The sequence below is a fragment of the Myotis davidii genome, unplaced genomic scaffold (assembly GCF_000327345.1).
Source record: "Myotis davidii unplaced genomic scaffold, ASM32734v1 scaffold753, whole genome shotgun sequence".
NCBI classification, from domain to species: Eukaryota; Metazoa; Chordata; class Mammalia; order Chiroptera; family Vespertilionidae; genus Myotis; species Myotis davidii.
Genome location: NW_006286231.1, coordinates 2,029,957 through 2,032,428, shown reverse-complemented (window position 1 = coordinate 2,032,428; position 2,472 = coordinate 2,029,957). Strand labels below are relative to the sequence as shown.

The following is a 2,472-nucleotide window of genomic DNA, read 5'->3' as shown; positions in this document are numbered from 1 at the left end:
TTGTTAAAAATTAGCTTGCTCTTAAAGCTCTTCCCAATCTGTCTCCTCTTATCTCAATCTAACCTTGTTTTCCATTCCAACACTAGCCTTAATCCTAGTCAAATCCACCCAGAAAGTCTCCAAACATATTTTGACATCCTGGTTTCAATGCTATTTTTAAAACCAGCTCCTTTCACCTGCAAATGATTCCTACGTGCACCTATCTTTATAGCATAAAATGCAACCACTCCCAGGTGTCAGGATTTTCTCTTCTATGTACCAAGTCTTTGTACCAGAGGTTGTAAGATGGTTTTGCTTGATCCATTATTAAAATGTTGAAGTAATTCTTAGCACTTAAAAATCATTTTAAAATTGGAAACTCTAGTAGGGCCCACACTTCAATAAATGGCGAAAGTTTATTAGTAGTTACCATCGTCAGAGACATGCTGTTTGGTTAGATGGTCATGGCTGCATTTGGAAAGTGTTATTGAGCACCTATTGCTTGCCCGACACTGTTTTAGATGCTGGGGATACAGCAATGAACAAAACCGGCCACAGAATTTATGTTCACAAGAGGAGAAACAGAAAATAAGTGATATATTAGGAAGTGATAAATGCTATGGAAAAATAAAGCAGGGTTAAGGAGAGGGAGTATCTGGGTGAGAGGGTGCTTGCACTTTTACATTTACGTCTTAGGTCCTGGCTGGATCCTAAGGGAATTTGAGTTTGTGACCCCAACTATGCAGTAGTCCACCCTTACCTGCGGTTTTTCTTTCTATGGTTGCAATTATTCGTGGTCAACCATGGTCCGAAAATATTAAATGGAAAACTTCATAAATAACCCCTAAGTTTTACATTGCGAGCCATCCTGCTCCAGCTGGTTGGGGCTTGAGTCCTCGCTTTGTCCAGCATATCCCCCTAATTAGATCAACTGTGTTATTGCGGTGTGTGTGTTCATATAACCCTTATTTTACTTAATAATGGACCCAGAGTCATTCACACAACTTTCATTAAAGTATAACTTCAATTTCATTAGTTATTGTTAATAATTTCTTATTGTGCTTAATTTATAAATTGAATTTTATCCTAGGTCTGTCTGTATAGAAAAAACAGGTAATACCCAAGGTTTCAGGCATCCAATGGGGGGGGGGTCTAGGGCTGCACCCCCCTCGGATAAGGGGGGCTACTGTATATCAGGACTGTCATATACTGTCATGTCTATGCTCCTGTCAGCAACCTGAGGGCAGGGAGTGTGCCTCGCTCCTCTCTGGACTCCCAGAGTCCAGCAGTATTTTCTGGGCACCTTTTCATGATGGAAGTAAAAAGTCAGGAGTCTCCAGAGTCAAAGTTATTCCCAGAGTGGTTATTCCGGCGAGGTTCAGGCACCAGGAGAGTGCACCGCCATTAGCCCTCCAAGAGAAGAACCAACCCCTTGTCCATTCTCAAAGCCGCCTCTATGCCAAGGCTCCATCAGTTTCCAGGGCAACAGGACTGTGACGCGACCGCAATCGCGGGTCCACGGCTGCCTGCAGGAACCAGGCTGCCGCTCAGGAACCAACTACTTAGCCTTTGAACCCGCAGCCTCATGCAGAAAACCCCGGACAACCACGTCCCCTATAGCGACGCCCCTAGCACTGTAGCAACGGGCCTCTGGCGTCGCCCAGTAGTAAGTGCGACAACTTCCGGCCCTCGAAGGACCCCGCTCCGTGGCTCGCCGGGGTCCTAGCGATGGAAAGGTGTCCACGGAGAACGCCTGATGCCTACAGGGGCCTGTAACAAGGGCTGCCTCCTCCTCGTGGCGGGCAGCGGCGACAGGGCCACTGAAAGGATGCTCACGGCTGCCGGGACCTCGTCCCAGGGGCGGAGCCGGGGGCGGAGCGCGGACCCGGAGCTGGCGGATCAGGCGGGACTCAGGCAGGTGCGACGGCGGAAGTAGGAGGTGTCGGTCGGAGCGGAGCCGTCTAGGAAGCTACGGCCGCCGGTCTTCTAGCCCCGAGCAGCTGCCCGTCTCCGCCAGACCGCAGCGACCAGGGCGCGGGTGTGGGCGAGATGCCTCTCTTCGCCGCCAACCCCTTCGAGCAGGACGTGGGTAAGTGCTGGTTCCGGGCCGGGGCTGCTGTTAGTCGCGGTAGAAAGTGGGCGGTGGCGACTCCGGGGACTGGGAAGCCAAACCCGAGGGGGAGAAGGGGGCGTCGCCGCCCGGAGGGTCTCTTCGCCAGATCGCTGGCGGCCGGGGGAGAGCTTCCCGTCCACCTGAGGCTGGGGACCCCGGGGGAGGCCTTTCCCCTCGCCAGGCGCTGGAATGGGGAAGAAGGACCTGGGACTTGCTGGCGGCGGGGCCGAGGGAGAAGTCGGGGAGCTGACGGTGCAGACTCCTTGCTCCCTGTAGAGCCGGTTAGCACCCCTCGCCCTTTTAGGGGGCGATGCAGATGCGGAGACCCCGCGGTCCAGGGCAGCCCAGCCCTAGAGGCCTTGACCTGCCCCATTCAGCGG

At 52.7% G+C, this 2,472-nt stretch overlaps 1 protein-coding gene across 2 annotated transcripts in view; it reads left to right on the top strand.

Annotated features, from left to right (window-relative positions):
* The first annotated feature begins 1,831 nt into the window (after positions 1-1,831).
* Positions 1,832-2,472, top strand: part of STAM2 (signal transducing adaptor molecule 2) — a 39,708-nt gene continuing 39,067 nt past the window's right edge. The window contains exon 1 of one of the 2 annotated variants that reach the window (XM_006757384.2): positions 1,832-2,068. In XM_006757384.2, the coding sequence (XP_006757447.1) occupies positions 2,029-2,068 (40 nt within the window). In that variant the 5' untranslated portion in view covers positions 1,832-2,028. The remainder of the gene's footprint in view (positions 2,069-2,472) is intronic. The other variant, XM_006757383.2, reaches the window with a different exon arrangement.